General features: G+C 38.6%; 1 protein-coding gene across 2 annotated transcripts in view; it reads left to right on the top strand.

Annotated features, from left to right (window-relative positions):
• ints6 (integrator complex subunit 6) overlaps positions 1 to 15,366 on the top strand; it is a 31,349-nt gene that overhangs the window by 12,056 nt on the left and 3,927 nt on the right. For both annotated transcript variants that reach the window (XM_055150566.1, XM_020926993.2), the window contains 13 exons: positions 2,755 to 2,844; positions 4,798 to 4,981; positions 9,194 to 9,319; positions 10,019 to 10,170; positions 10,544 to 10,696; positions 10,797 to 10,929; positions 11,056 to 11,150; positions 11,250 to 11,360; positions 11,472 to 11,684; positions 12,269 to 12,392; positions 12,729 to 12,871; positions 13,218 to 13,404; positions 14,345 to 14,698. In XM_055150566.1, the coding sequence (XP_055006541.1) occupies positions 2,755 to 2,844; positions 4,798 to 4,981; positions 9,194 to 9,319; positions 10,019 to 10,170; positions 10,544 to 10,696; positions 10,797 to 10,929; positions 11,056 to 11,150; positions 11,250 to 11,360; positions 11,472 to 11,684; positions 12,269 to 12,392; positions 12,729 to 12,871; positions 13,218 to 13,404; positions 14,345 to 14,698 (2,065 nt within the window). The remainder of the gene's footprint in view (positions 1 to 2,754; positions 2,845 to 4,797; positions 4,982 to 9,193; positions 9,320 to 10,018; positions 10,171 to 10,543; positions 10,697 to 10,796; positions 10,930 to 11,055; positions 11,151 to 11,249; positions 11,361 to 11,471; positions 11,685 to 12,268; positions 12,393 to 12,728; positions 12,872 to 13,217; positions 13,405 to 14,344; positions 14,699 to 15,366) is intronic.

Raw genomic sequence — 15,366 nt, 5'->3', positions numbered from 1 at the left:
GAGAGATTTGGATATTGTTACATCTCTAATCGTGAGCCTCCCCATCATATCAGGAGCTTTCCTACAATATCGCAATAAATATTGTACCGTGAGGTTCATACCGTGACGATATCGTATCATGAGACTTGGAGATCGTTACACCGCTACGATTGAACAATATGGGTTTTTTCATGGACAGTTTTGTAGCAACTGTAAACTCTCGCCACTACAGGGCACTGCTCGACATAAGAAAAGTACAATAACAAAAGAATCATAAAATGCGCTGTTAGCATGCTAGTTGTTGTTAGCATTACCGTGACAGCAAAACTCTGATCTGGCCTCTGAAACTTGTGAAATCACTCATAATCGCTGAAAACTTTGGAGCAGGAAATCAGGAACTGTGCCTTTTAATGCTTCTCTAAAGTGTTCAAAGAAAAATATCTCCTTAAAGGACCCATATTACATTCTTATCCATGTTTATTTATTATCATTTATTAACGTATATTTATTATAATGTTTCCTCATCACAAACATACCTGGAGTACATGTGTAACACACAAACCCTGCTTATTTAGGCTGAGTTCTTTTCTGTATATCTGTTCCACCTTATGATGTCATGTCGTAATACAGGAAGTGCTCCACTGTGTTTTTAAACTCCATACATCTTCACTAGAATCATTTGTATCATTTCAGCCAATTTCTCCTGAACTAGAAGTAAAAGGTTTGCCTGATTCATCAACTGGTTTCACTTCGTAGAAACAGTCTGACCTCGCAGTGTTAGAATTCATTCGCTCGATGGTAGGCAGGTACTTTTTATCATTTAACCAATCGCTGCTATTTGGTTGTCACGTATATAATGCACCGCTAATGGGGCTAACTGGTATATTAAGCTTTTCCCAAACCCTGTGGGAAGAAGGGCAATAACGTCTTTCCCCTTGATGAAATTCACCAAATATTCTCTTTATTGTGGCTTTAAATCCTCGATCTCGGGAATCGCACTGAATGTATTGCTCTTCGCTGATTGGCTGGTGCTCAAACTTGCACTTCCGGGGGTTTTGCGAACTGTCTATTGTATTTTGATTCTTGACCTAGTCACTGGAGAGAAATTAAATTGAGCAGAGGCATTAGGTGGCACCAGCCTGGCTAGTAAACAGTAGCTGCTAACTTGAAAATTACCGCTTCATGATGTAAGATGGAAAAGAGCATTTTGAATTTCAGAGGTGTAGACAGACTAATAATACAAGATTTCTCAAACATGTGAATGAAACAAAACACAACTCCAGGTATGTTTTTGATGAGGTTTTTGGCTCAAATAAAATATGGGCCAGTGCTGGAGTTTTAAGGCCGATGGCTCTCTGTCTCTAGTCACTCATTTGTCTTCACTTCCTGTCTGGGTTCAGTGGTAGTCCAGGGCAGGACCTTTCTGTGTGGGTTTTCTCAAAGCACCAGTTTTCTGCTAAACATGATTAATCCTACAGTCGCCTCTGCTGCTCAGTGACCCTCCGCTCTTAATAAGGATGCGCTGTGGGTCTAATAATGGATGACTTAAATGGACAGTATAAATCTCCCTTTAGGGACACTGTGCTGGTAGGTCTCGGGCTATTTTAATATACACTTGTACAATTAATACATTTTCTCATTTCGCTGCCACTGATTTTGTTAGAGGTCATAACAGTGAACCGCTCGCTCTGTGTTTTGGCTGTGGGGAACTCCAGACTATTTTGTTAATCGATCATTGTTGATTTTTTTAGGTCACAATTTGAACAAAAAACAATAATTGGAAGAATTTTAGAATAAAAAATAAGTGATGTTATTTTAGTCTAGTGTATCCTCCAAAAAAGTAAACTTTCTGTGGATTAGGTGTTTTCACATCTTGTAATGTCACATTAACTCAGCCCAATGTGCCATAACCCTATCACTGGGCTTTAAATTGTCCTTGATTTCACGATTTTTTTCAAAAATCTTGATTATTATGAAACACGGTTAAACCTGACTTTCTTAATTTCGAAAGCAGGGTTATTAATAATTAAACAATTTACATGTAAAAGAAATATCATTCTAATTTAAACTGTTTAAATTTAATTGCATATCATCAAATGTTACTGAAGGCAGTTTACAATAGCCTGAATTAAGAGGATATGATGTGAATGAAATGTAAAGAGCCTCCCCTGTTTCAAAGACTAACTGACCTTGATTAAAATGTATTAAAATTGCAATCATCCACAGTATGCAACACACGATTTTTTTCCCCAGAAAGTTTGATTCCATAAAACTGTCTACGTACTACTAGAGTAATGTAATTTATTAGACAATGCAAATGAAGTGAATTAAGGATTTCCCTATTTGGTCATGGTGTCAACAATTGTGGCTGCATGTAAAAATCATGATATTGTGACACAAATTTCATATTAGAGACTGCACTAGATAATTGTGGTGAAAGTTCTTGCCCAAGGACAAAGCATGCACTAGGCCAAGATTGAACCTATCTTCTAGTCTATGGACTAGCACTTAACACACGGCACCACTCTTGTCCTAGTATCTTGTAGTTTAGATCAATACTGTGTTGTTCCACACTTTAGGACTGAGTTAGTGAGTTTAATGCACAATTTCCCTGTGGGGACAATAAAGTGCACTGTACATTACCTTTTTTGAGGCATGGAAACTCATGCCAAACTCGCCAAACTCTTTATCAGAAAAAACATGTACATTTTATAATTTTATCTGTGCTGTAATGATTGATTTGATGTTCACCTGTTTGTTGTTTTGTCTTTACAGGGAAGAAATCCATTTTTCCTTGAACCTGCCATCATCATCGCCATCACCGACGGCAACAAGCTGACGAGCACCGGAGGAGTCCAAGACGAGGTCAGACATTTTGGTTAGATTGAATCAATATCTGTCAAAAAATTTATATTTTTCAAGATTTAGTTCACAGTAGTGTTGGCACAAACTATTAAAATACTTTTTTACTGATTTATAGGATGTAGCCTGCACTCGTACAATTTTAAAAAAGGATACTAAAATCACAACTGGACCTAGGCTGCCAGTGCCTTAACCTGCAGATGGAGGACACGTGCAGTGTTTCAAAATGAACAGAACAGACTATTATGGTCCCCCATAGTCTAAAAAGGAGCTGAACAAATGATACTTTCTACTTCTTTTTCTTCTTCTTCTTCTTTTTTGATCAGTGGGGGCAATAAGTAACATTTATAATCCAGAATGTTAAATGGAATGACTCAAATATGATTCACCTGTGCCACTCTAATCTCAATACTCTGTGGGAAACACTGCAAACAAGTTTTTCCTCATTCTTAGTATACAGAGGCTGCACTAGTACTTTTTAAAGACTGGCTGCAGTTGATGGGGTTTAGTGAGGACAGTTCTTTAGGTTTGAACCAAGCATCCCAATATTGATTTTGGTCATACCCTCAGTTAGCGGTTTTTTTACTAGATTATTAGTTTAAATGTAGATCTGAACCTTATCTAACTTCACTGCAGTTGAGATCCGTGAGTTAATTCCTCATTATATCTTATGCGTTGTCACTGTGTGTATAATTTTAAAGTCTGCATTAATATTTCACTGGGGCTCTTGAATTAAACAGAGCTAACATAAGTGGTTCCTGTCACATTCTCTAGTCTTGTAGTATATAAATCAAGTTGTTCTTTAAAAATGTATAATCAGAGTACAGACCGGAGGCAACTCATTAATAAAATATGATCCATTTTTAAACGAGTAAATTGGCAAGTTGAAGTGTCTAATCTTTCTAAACTGCTAGTGTGAGGCATGACTTGAAATTAATTTTACTCTACAATAAAGGCAGACCTGCTTGTCTCAAGAGAGATTGTTTTGGAATGTTCCACAATATGGCATTAAACCATGTTGCAATAAGCGAATTACAGGTATTTTTAAAGCTCAAAAATACAGTACATTTACAAACATGTATTCTTACTGTGATCAGGGCACCTCTGCACAGACCTGACTTGGAGCTTGGTCTGGTGGTATCAACTGCCTGTCCTAATAGAGATAAATGAGTTAAATGCCATATCATGGAAGAGCCCAAGCAAAGCTATAACATCTCCATGGAGTTAAGCAGGTAGCGTGCTAGACGTGCTTCAGAAAAGTTGCATAGTGCACCTTTAATTCAACAGTGCAGTTTTGAACCAAAAATTAACTGACCTGTTTCCAAGTTGTTTCAGATCAACACTGGAGTGATATGAAATGATAATCTACATTAATTACATTCAATATACATCCACTGATATGTGTTTTTTTTTTCATGGCAGATAACAATTGATTAGAATCCAAAGCAACAGATGGTCAATAAACTATTTATGGGGCCAATATTTTTCCTAAATTCTGTGATTGAAAGTTTACACAAACTCACCCACAGCCCTGTTTTACCACAGACCTATAAAAGAGCCACATTTTGGGCAGTTAATCACTCTTATAATAATAATAATAATAATAATAATAATAATGTTTCAGTTATACTAGGCAATGTGGGTGAAGTGCCTTGCCTAAGGACACAGTGACCGTTTTTGTGACTGGTGCCCTCGTGTGGCTTCTGATTTTCCCAGTGGTCTCCCATCCAAGTACTAACCAGGCCCAGCCTTGCTGAGCTTCTGAGATATGATAGGGTCAGGTTTTGACAAGCTGCTATTGCCACTAGTGTTAAAAACAAGCTTTATGTGTATTCTTTAGGCAGCAGGTCTGCCAAAACAAAATATCGGCCTGTGCTGGAGATATAAGGCTCTACTGCTCTATTTGTATGTTAAAAATGTCTTTATTTTAATCACATTTTCTCTCCTCCTTCACAGTTGCACTTGCCCCTGACCACTCCTCTGCCCGGCTCAGAGCTGACCAAAGAGCCTTTTCGATGGGACCAGCGTCTGTTTGCTCTGGTGCTGAGGATCCCTGGGGTGTCATCTGTGGAGCCAGAGCCATTGGGTGGGGTCCCCTCTGATGACTCACCCATCACCCCCATGTGTGAGGTCACTGGAGGTAAGAAGGCCATGCACAAACAGGCCTGTCACAATGAGTGTACTGCTAATCAAACTTTTCATATCATATCATCTAACATAGTGGTGGGCTTTTTGAGTACTACCAGATCAACATCCAGACTATTGATACTGTGCAGTGAAATCACTCTGGGGGTGTTGTGATGTAATGTTCAGCAATTATCATGGTGACACCAGGCATAGATTAGCAAACACAGCTGAAAAACACATTTTCAGGAGTCTGTGATCAATAAAAGCGTTCATGATCCTGATTAGGTGTTGGGTGTTCCATTTTCAACAAAAGGGGAGAGTGACTAACTGAAAAACTGTTTCCTAATGCTAGCTTGTGACTATAATGTCATTTGAGTGGGTTAGCGTCACAACCCTAGGGAATGTGAATGACATGATATCAACAAAGTATCAATATCAGGGAAGAACCATGGTCTAAAATGAGACAAAACCATGGATCAAAAAGATAATGGGTAAAAATAATCATTAACCCAAGGGAGGACTTTGATATTCATAGATTTGTCTCTAAATTGAACAAGTACTCAAACTGCAGAGAGCCCCAGTTATCATGAGAGGCAGCCCAGTTACCACCAATGGTACATGCACCACAGTTTGGAAACACTGGTTTAATATTAGATGGAGGAAATTTGAATACATCTAAATATTTAAGGCCACTCATCTTTTCAGTTTCCTTTTTATTTTTATTACTATCTTTTACCCATATTATATACTGTAATGATCTGAAATTTAAATGACTATGGCAGTGATCGATCCCTGTCCCCCATTATTCTGAAACTCAAAGATAGGCAAGTTTTCATACTACACTACTTGTCAAAAGTTTGGACACACTTTTTCAATTATGTTTCTTTTCATTTATGTTCATGATAATTGACTGAAGGCATCAAAACTATGAGTGGACACAAATGGAATGAAGCAAACAGAAGACAAACTCAAAATAACAATCGATTTAAAAAATAATACATTTTTAAAAATATTTAAACCCTCCTTTGCACTATTGTCATTTCTTGACACTGACAAAGCAGAGCTGTGAAGTGAAAACCATTTCAGGAGATTTCATCAAGAATATAATTGAGAGCAGGCCAAAGTCTTATATTCAGATCCTCATCGTAGCCACCCTTTGTTTTGTTAACTTTTTTTTTACTCTGATGTCTTCCATATGTATATACAATTTTGAAAGTAGTAAACATAAAGAATAGAAAGAGAGGGTGTGTCCAAATGTTTGACTGGTAATGTCAACTCTTACCATCCAAAACACATGATGGTTAGAGCTGCTTTTATTAGAATGTTTTTGGCCTAAACACAATCAGGTGCCTGTGAGGACGGCCCTGTGCGGCTCAGAGGACAGGCTGGGGCAGGCTCAGGATTTATAACAACACATTAAATACACTTTGTTTCATAATTCCTCAAGTTTCCCTGATGAATCACATAGTTACATTGAATTATAAGGTCTGTTTGCAACACGTCTCTATTTCAATTTCATTTCATTGGCTGTTCTGTTGGTTTTAGTCTTGTTTTAGTCTTATTTTTCTGTATTTTTGAGCATACTTTTTAGGATAATTGGCTTAATACAAATATCTTCTCTCAGGGTTGAAGCTGCGCTGTGTATCTATTCTGGTGGGGGTCTGCCAGCTTCTTGTCTCCATGGAGATATTATTTCTTTGTCTGGAATGTTCTAAACAGTATGGAATAAATGAATATCTTGCAATTATTCAGTTAAAGTTTTTATAGTTCAAATATCCTCTAAAAACATCCATTTATGCACATATCTGACCTGTAAATGAACCTGATGTCATTTGCTTGCCTTCTTGGAGATAGAGATTTAACATTCCATTATGCAACTTTTCTGGTGTTGGGTCCGCCTCATTTTTGTCTCCACGGAGATTTTACTTGCCTGGAATGTTCCACTGTATTGCATTAAACATAGACATCTCCGTAGACTAGACAGTGACACCTCCAGGCCAAGTATTTCTTTTAAATTATTGCAATGTCTCTTGTTGAATACATGTTAAGATTTGTAAATTTAACATATCACTGTGGAACATTCCAAACGAAGCAATAATATCTCCATGGAGACGAGCGGGAGGCAGACACAAAACCAGAATAGTTCCATATTGCACCTTAAAGCGGTGGTTATTCCCTCTCATACTTAACCTGTTTAAATGAATAATGGAGAAGCAATGAATGTAGTGTATTTGACTTGTCTCTTCAGGCGGTTTTATATTTATAGCCTGTTGAACTCGGCCCAAACGCACTAGGCTGTTGTTTTTACCCCTGCTCTGCTCCTCTGCTTCTGCTGTGATGCTAACGGCTGAAAGCACGAACACTGTCCAACCATTCAAGATTTACCTCCAGGACAAACTGTTTTTGTCCCAAGTTCAGTGGTCGGTCTGTGCTGCCAAAATCAGCTGCTCACTTCCAGTTTAAAGATGGAGGAGGGTCATTCCCCTTTTCTATACCATATGAGAGCCTGTGGTAGCGCTGGATGACCATGAGTTTGTCCAAGAAATAAAGATTGGTTTAGACAGAGGATGCCACAAAGTATGCTTGGTGACAATTAAATGTTGAACAAGTTTGAACAGATGTTGTACAGTAGAATGACTGATAACTGAACAGACTGTGGACCATGCCTTGTTTTCTCACAAGTGCAGTGTCATTAAATAAAAACAAGAAGGTACAAGAAAGGTATTTTAATCAATCCTTTATTTGTGTGTGTTTGTTTGTTTTGTGTGTGTTTATCTCAGATTCTCCAGAGGAACCTGTTGACCTGTTGACCTTAATGCAACTATTCAAGTCCCACTGTGTAACCTTTTAGGCAACCTTTTTCTTGCACTTAAAACTTAGAGAAATATATGTTCTTACTCAAAGCATGCTGGCATTTCCACAAACCTGACTTACTTACTTGGTTTAGGGCTTCCACCGCTAAAAGTTATAGCATAGCTTTAATATAATACTCTACTTTATAAATATTTATCAGTGTACAAAAATCACACACTGATAAACATGAGCATCAACAATACAGACTCCTGAAATGATCCTTAGGCGCTGCTCTCCTGGTGACCTGTTGAAGATTGGGTCCCTCAGATGCTGCTCCTTGTACTAGTATAGTGAATGCAGTAGTGTGTAGTCGTGTATAGTGTTAGTGTGTGGAGTGATTGTTCAGATATGCAGTTCCTGGTTCATTGTTCCTGTGGTTCTGTTGTTGCTGACGACACAAAGTTCAGGTCTTTGAATGGAGTGAATGAGTCCATCCTGAGGTCAGCACAGGTCACGATGGATCTGTGTTCCGAACCAAAGCATTAAGAGCATTTTAATGTTAAATCAGATTAATTTATTCTCATGTCATTTTTGTCTTGTCCTTTTACAAAGAGACACTAAATCATATAGAAGTTTGTTTTGGAATTGATTCTGAATATAAATGTTGCAGCTATTGGCTTATGGTGAATTCTTCTGTTTCTGAGCGAGTTTGATATTTTTTTGTGTTGAAGGGTCCACCACTTGCATATCTCAATGAAGAAACTATTGCTTTATCTGGAATGTTCCATAGACTAGCATTAAACATATCTAATCATATCACCACTGAGATGGAGAAGTTACTTAAAGGGTTCATATTACACTTTTTTATGATCTGTTGTCTGTTTCTTCATCACAAACATACATGGAGTTGTGTTTTTTATTCCCACGTTTAACACACAAACCCTGCATAGTTCTCCTCTCTAACAGAAAACTACCACCACATGACATCACAAGGTGGAACAGAGCATTTTGCGCTCTGGAGATGTAGACAGACTAATAATAAAGCATTAGTCAGACATGTGTAAATGAAACAAATACAACAATTTTTTTTTTTTTTTTTTTTTTGAGAAGGTAACAACATTATAACATGGCTTAAATCTCAAGTCAATTTTGTGTAATATAGAGTTTTAAATGAATTACTGTGGAGCATTCTAGGCAAAACAAAAACATCTTCACTAAAATTACTTAGTGATGTATCTATGTAAATAATTAATGGTGCCATCAGATCTAAATGAGTTAAAGTATTGGGATAATGTTGAAATTTCATGTTCAGTTCTAATAGATTCTTGTAGGTAGAATGTTATGTTTAGTGTGTTCTACTGCCCTCTTGTGGACAGAGTCGATCTCTACATTAAACATTGTAATAAATGTTTTTCTACCCATGTTTTTGTAGGTCGTTCGTACAGCGTGTTCTCCCAGCGCATGTTAAACCAGTGTCTGGAGTCTTTAGTCCAGAAGATTCAGAGCGGAGTCGTCATAAACTTTGAGAAAACGGGACCAGATCCTCCCCCACTCGAAGGTAAGGAGGAGGAACTGTCATATGGCCTCAAATGACCTTTAACTGTTCTGTGTTCAAAATCTACCTCTACTTCTCTGTACCTTTCAATATAATGTGTGTCTTAGTAATGTAACTAAATGAAGCTTTGTGACCAACGCAATGTTTTATAGGGACAGCAAGGACCGAAGATATTACTGTTTGAAAGATTACACTGAAGTTTTTGCTCCCCTCATTTATATTTTTACTAAATTGTTCAATATGGACAATATACTAATTATTTCAACTGTGCATTTCCAAAATATGGATGACACAATTTTATTGTAGCAATTACTGCGAAAAGAAAACACACAATTTAAGAATTATTTCTAATTATTGATGTCATGGCCAAACATGACCATCTCATTTACATTTAATGATAAAGTAGAATTAATGTGACAACAGACAGACAAAAAAGCTTTACATTTAGGGTAATATTGAACTATAGATTGAACCCGAATTAAATTGTTACGATTATAGATTTTGAGTTCTTTAAATTATATTGTGATAACCACAACAATTATCAGAAATTATATACGAATATAATGCCTATGCCAAAACCTCCCAAAAATCAGTATTATCCTTTATTTGAAATATTTCTCACTTCTTTGATGCACAAGGTGCAAATCTATTATTTCATAAATTTATTGAACAATCATTTCTATGCTCCTCCTGTCTGTACAGATGCCCCTGTAGAGCCAGTGAAGCCCGGCCCTCAGCCCTGGCATTGCTGTCACAAACTCATCTACGTTCGACCAAACCCCAAAACTGGAGTCCCCATCGGACACTGGCCCATCCCAGAGGCCTTCTGGCCCGACCAGAACTCTCCCACTCTCGTGAGTGAGACACTTCCAACAAGAACATATACTTGGCAATTATTTATACAATAGACTGAAATGTTCTTTGTGCATGCATGTTAGTTTTAAAATGTGAAACCAAAAAATACTTCAGTCCTTTCCTTTAAACCAGGCATGTTTAAAGGAAAGGATCAGCCCTCTGCTTTGTCTGGATTTAGATATGTGGTCCTTGATGAAAAAAGCTTGGACACTCCTGCTTTAAACCTTTTTGTTTTTCACGAATGTTAACTTAAACTTTCTGTAAAGTGAAGTTTTGTTTTACATGAATAAGTTATAAAAACAAAAAAGGCATAATAACTTCAGTAACGTGTAAAATCTTCACTAAATGTGTACCTCTCTTCCTCCTGTGTAGCCCCCTCGCTCGGCCCACCCTCATGTCCGTTTCTCGTGCCTGGACGCTGAGCCAATGGTCATTGACAAAGTCCCGTTTGACAAATATGAACTGGAACCGTCGCCGCTCACACAGTTTATACTGGAGAGGAAGTCCCCACACACCTGCTGGCAGGTAACTCACCCTCCCCCACTATAACACAGTAGCACAGACTAATACTCAATATACAAACTTTGATCAGTCTGGTTAAAACCTGCTCCTCTGCCTCCTGCAGGTGTTTGTGTGCAACAGTGCCAAATACAGTGACCTGGGCCAACCCTTCGGATACCTGAAGGCCAGCACTGCCCTCAACTGTGTCAACCTGTTTGTGATGCCCTACAACTACCCTGTGCTGCTGCCACTGCTCGGTGAGGGGCTCATGTGGGTCTACATGTGGATCTACATGTGGACAATTATTACGGATTCTAAAAGCATTATTGAAACTCATGGAGCATGCTGCATTGCTTTAATTTACTCTTATTTTCTCCCCATAGATGACTTGATAAAAGTGCACAAATTTAAGCCAACTTTAAAATGGCGACAATCCTTTGAAAATTACTTGAAAACGATGCCTCCGTATTATATTGGGGTCAGTCAACTTCACTATATCTTTATTATGGTGGAAACAAATTGAAGCCTGTGTTCTGAAAACAAACTATATAATTAATCTTTGCCTGTTTTTCCACAGTCATTGAAAAAAGCGCTAAGAATTATGGGCGCTCCAAACCTGTTAGCTGACAACATGGAGTATGGCTTGAGCTACAGTGTGGTGTCCTACCTGAAAAAACTTAGCCAACAGGTATTAGTTTAAAATGTTTTAGTCAATACATCCTGATTAGTGTAAAGACTATTCTTCATGCTGTCTAAACTATGGAAGCCAATGTTTAAATATGTGATTATTTCCCTGCAGACTAAGATTGAGTACGATCGTTTGATCGCGTCCATTGGTAAGAAGCCCCCTCTGGAGGCCGCCATTAAGGTGCGGTGGAGGGGAGGGGGCGTGTCTTTGGCCCAGAGACGGGACTTCATTCAGCAGCTGCACAGTCTGACCGGAGACTGTCCTCTGCCCATGGAGCTCAACCCCAAAGAGTACCAGGGCTTCCAGCTCGCTCTGCTCAACAAGGTACTACATACTTAAAGCAACACTGTGTAACTTTCTAGAGGTGGCATGTTACCTGTATGATTCCATGTAAATGGAAAGTTACAACCATATTTCACCAAAGGCGTCATATGTGTTTTTTATTGTTGTAAAGAGAAAACCAAAACTAGTTCATTTGGAGGTGTTTGTAGTGGTCTAAAAATATGCATAATTTTCCTAATGTTTAGCTGCAGAGGTGCCAGAGCAGAGTTTTGGTGTTTGTTTATTTATTTATGTCTTTATTTGACTGGGACACAGCATGTTAATGGACAAACATGACAACATGAATGTAAACACACCGGATTGTAGCCTAAGGCTAATTTCCATCCGTTGTCCCAAAGGGCTGGGGTCACAGGGGCTAGACACTAACAGACACTGTTAGATTCATAGTAATAACAATTAGCTTTGTATCAGTGCAGCAGCCTCACTTCCTGGTTTACAGATGATAAAAATGCATTATAATTAAATGCCGTCAGCACACAGCAGTCTCATTTTGACATCAGGTACAGCTCCTTTAAGGTTATGTAGAATATAAAAGTATTAAAATCTTCTGTTGTTTCCTTGTTCAGGGTTTGAAGCCCCAGAGTTTCAGAAATCCATACGACATCCCACGCTCTCACCTCCTGGACCAGCTGAGCCGCATGAGGAGGAACATCCTGAAGACAAACTGCACATTGAGAGGACACGACTCTGGTGAGAGGGCGGTGCTGGGGGTGTGATGGACAGTTAGGAGGAGTTTAAGGATTTCTTCCTGATATGAAGGATTTTCATAGCAACATTCCTCTGTAGGGCAATACAATTCAGATTCAAATATTATCTTTTGAATGAGGAGAGGTCCTCACAAAATCCTTCAAATCAGGAAGGAATCATTTGCCTGAAACCCATGAATTGCGTGGAGCATTTTCAGTGGGATATGAAGTGCTTTCAAGTTTAATATTAATTTGCAATACATTTTGCTACTACTTTTTCTCATCATAATGCTGTAAGATTTCACATAATAACTGCTGTATATTTTGTGTCCTGTCACAGACCAGCTCCACAGTGTTCCGATCGCTCAGATGGGGAATTACCAGGACTTCCTAAAAGCCGCTCCTCAGCCGCTCCGAGATGCCGACCCTGAACAGCCCAAACGCCTGCACACGTTTGGAAACCCCTTCAAATTGGACAAGAAGGTACACATCTAGTTTTCATTACTAACAAGAACACAACTAAACTAGGTCAGGACCAGGACTAAACAAGGCTCAGTTTCACACATGTAGTACAGTTGGGGCGGCCAGTATAGTGATAACTGAATCATTCCTGTGACTGTATGCCGTTTCTGTAAAATTGTCATTATTTTTGTATTCTAGGTTTGCAAAAGTGTATTTACCTTGTTGTGATTAGTCAGCCATGAAAAAGAATATTACTTATTGCTGTGAGCGATTACTATGTTAAACTAGTCTGTTACAGATTTTATTTAATTATTTTTTCTTGTATTTCAGTTCACTGTATTAACGTGTCCCTTTCCTCTTGTCTCAGGGCATGATGATCGATGAGGCAGATGAGTTTGTGACTGGTCCTCAGAAGCAGGGAAAACGCCCAGGAGACAGCAGTAACCTTCAAGGTGGAGGTCCCAAACGCAGACGCTGTATGTCCCCTCTGCTCCGACTGGGACGAGCCTACACCCCTCCAGTCACTCCCCCCGCAAGCCCACGCCCCAACACAGGTAAACGGGCTGGCTGGAGGAAGTACCCAAATAAATGATAGAACCAACTGCATTAAAAGGCTGTTTCATAACATTCTATTATCTCTTTAGCTTCTTGCTGCATGCAACAGTTTGAGGACTTGAGAAATATTTATATTACATTGTAAATTGTTGATCACTGTGGTAACGTTCCTAATTTTTCAGCATTCTGAAGATAGATTTCTAACCTGTCCCCGAGGTCAGTTTTATGCTCTGATAAAGATTTGCTGGTGGTTAATATCTCTGTAATTACTGGACTTATCCACATGAAACAAAACATGAAACAAAACTTCAGGACTTTGGGCCACAAATTTGATTCATTAAAATTTCTGCCACCTGGCATTCCCTCCACCAGAACAATGTGTGTCAGCTGGATAAAAGCTTTAGTTTCACAGCTCGTCAAAATGGCTTCTTTCTTTCTTTTGTTCCACCAGAAAAGTTACATAGTAAGCTCTTTTTATTACAATGTTCCCATTTTAATTAAAGGTCTCTTATAGAATTGTTTTCCTTTTATTCTAATAGTAATACATTGTATTTATAACTGCTTCTCGAAACACCCGAGGACATTGTACTGAACCAGTTAAACACGTAAGAACAGGTGAATAAGAGACACAATATAATACAAAACTGGATGACAGTGTGAGTGGTGATGTGGTGTGGGACTGTCAGGTCAACAGTTTTGAGTCGTGATTTGAAGAGAGGAAGAGAGGAAAGGAGTCTATTTTGCTGCGGTCAGGTGGGAGAGAGTTGCAGAGCTGTGGAGACCGGAGAAGTATCATGGAGCCAGGTTAGGAGTAGTTTGAATGTGTTGAGAATTTTTAAGTAGATTCTTTGTTTTATGGAAAGCCAGTGGAGTTATTGGAGGATGGGGGTCCTTGTTTCAATGATGTTTAGTAATGATGGCTTTTATATTTTCCTGTAGATTCGGAGATGAGCGATGGCCTTCCTGAATCTGACATTATCATAAACCATTTGAATGAGAATCACTGCGGCTCAGACCAAAACTCAGACTCAGAAACAGACTCAATATGTGAAGAAAACCACATAGAGGCTCTACACCCCACCAGGCATAAGGTGGAGGAGGAGAACGGACAGCCCCAGAGTGGAGAGCTTTTATCGGGCAGTGGAGGAGGGGCAGAGGTGGTTCAATTGGAAGATCAGCCGCCTCGATACCTCTCTCCACAAACGCTGAAAAAACACATCCACAGCGAAACTGCAAAGGTCAACAACGAACTCAGAGCTCTCATCACCAAGGAGATCAGGAAACCAGGGAGACGTGAGTACAACTGGAGAGGAGAATCAATGGACCATTGAACAGAAAATGTGTATTGTTGTATGCATGCATATGGCTGGGACCAGACAAAATTACTTCAAGATGAGGCACGTGATTGGGTCCACGAGAATGAGACAAGAGGAGATTTTGACATAGATTTCAATAAATAAACTGTACATGGGGAAAAGAGCTCAGATTTTTTTTCCCCCATGTGTGCAGAATCTTGTGGTTCTTTCATGACATTTTGGGCCATTCATAGTCCATTTTTGCTCTTTTTGCCACAATTTTTATTTATTTTTTTCAACCAATGATATATTAATATCTCCGCCGATAACCAATATTTGTCTATGTGAATACGATTTTTTTTTTTATTCTTAAAGACCACAAATTTATATTAAAATTCACAAATTAGCTAAATGTATGTATCTGGCATTTTATATCATTATTTTATATTTTTTGTGATGGTGTAAAAGCCATCTTTTCAGTGTAATTGGTCAACTGTGCCTATGTATTTTCTCTGTTCAAAAAGACAAATCTGAGGACAAACTGGGCTAGTTACAATTTCAATATTAGACACATCTGTAAAACAGTATTACCCTTATTGCAACCAACAAGTTGCCTATATCTAAACAGTATATGAGTTTGTAGGGCTACTCCCTCTTCAGCTCTAT

This window comes from Boleophthalmus pectinirostris, unplaced genomic scaffold (assembly GCF_026225935.1).
Source record: "Boleophthalmus pectinirostris isolate CB_2022bp ecotype Guang Dong unplaced genomic scaffold, ASM2622593v1 HiC_scaffold_1, whole genome shotgun sequence".
NCBI classification, from domain to species: Eukaryota; Metazoa; Chordata; class Actinopteri; order Gobiiformes; family Gobiidae; genus Boleophthalmus; species Boleophthalmus pectinirostris.
The sequence above is the reverse complement of the archived record's forward strand: the minus strand, read 5'-3'. Positions and strand labels throughout refer to the sequence as shown.